The sequence below is a fragment of the Amphimedon queenslandica genome, unplaced genomic scaffold (genome assembly GCF_000090795.2).
Source record: "Amphimedon queenslandica unplaced genomic scaffold, v1.1 AMPQUscaffold_231_Cont27743, whole genome shotgun sequence".
In the NCBI taxonomy this organism is placed as follows: domain Eukaryota; kingdom Metazoa; phylum Porifera; class Demospongiae; order Haplosclerida; family Niphatidae; genus Amphimedon; species Amphimedon queenslandica.
The window spans coordinates 1-915 of NW_003559410.1; the positions used below are offsets into that span (position 1 = coordinate 1).

Below are 915 nucleotides of genomic sequence, written 5' to 3' on the forward strand. Positions count from 1 at the left end.
CAGCATTCATAATGCAACCACTATTGGAATCAGGACAATTACAACCTAGTTATAATAATTTAAATAATAATGATGATTAATAATTAGTATGTTCTTACTTGAATCGTCATCATGATTCATACCAAAAGTGTGTCCCATTTCATGAGCAGCAATGGTAGCAACTGATGCAACACTACCTCTTGTATCCTATAAATTAATAAATTATTCCTTTACAGACAAATAAATTAATAGACTGTGGGTTTTCTGATTATGGATCACGGGGAAAAGAGAGGGGGAACAATAATAACAATTATAAGTAATAAAATTAGTTATATACACAGTTTTAGTCAGCACAGTAACACATGATTAAAGTGTCTTAAAATAAACACAATCACCAACTAACTTGAGTTAAGCCAACAGATGAATCAAAATTGCACATTGTACCAACATAAGCTATACCTACTGTATTACCATCCAGATTAATACCACTGTGAATAAATGATGTAAATTATTATTATTTGTAGTAAAAGAGACTCACGTGATCAATTGGGTGCTATCATGAGTGATGGATTTGAATGCTGTGGTGGTAGTGTGGTATTCACGGAACAGTCTCAGTAGAGTGTTTGGTACTGAACTGAATGATATCTCTTGTCGTGTTGTCCATGTCAACGAATAAACAATCACAACACGAACATTAATAGACTGATACAACTAGAGGGAGAGAGAAATAAATTTAAAAAAATAGAAATATGATTCAAACGAGAGAATGAAAGATGAAATGTAGAAAGAGCACTAGTCATTAGCAGTGATCCTTACCATGTCAACGTGACTAAATATTTCTATTGCCCTCAATACAACAGCACTGATGTTCCTTCCATAAGCAATGTACTATAAACAAAAACATAATATTTGGATTCCAGTCACACAACAAAATTG

At 32.7% G+C, this 915-nt stretch overlaps 1 protein-coding gene across 1 annotated transcript; it reads right to left on the reverse strand.

The window, feature by feature from the left end:
• Positions 1 to 98: 98 nt before the first annotated feature.
• On the reverse strand, positions 99 to 867 carry LOC109593675 (snake venom metalloproteinase hemorrhagic factor 2-like; the record flags this gene model as incomplete). Its single annotated transcript, XM_020008652.1, has 4 exons — positions 99 to 186; positions 383 to 467; positions 518 to 690; positions 796 to 867. Coding segments are annotated over 4 exons (418 nt in total), but the record flags the coding sequence as incomplete, so codon positions are not given.
• Positions 868 to 915: the final 48 nt, after the last annotated feature.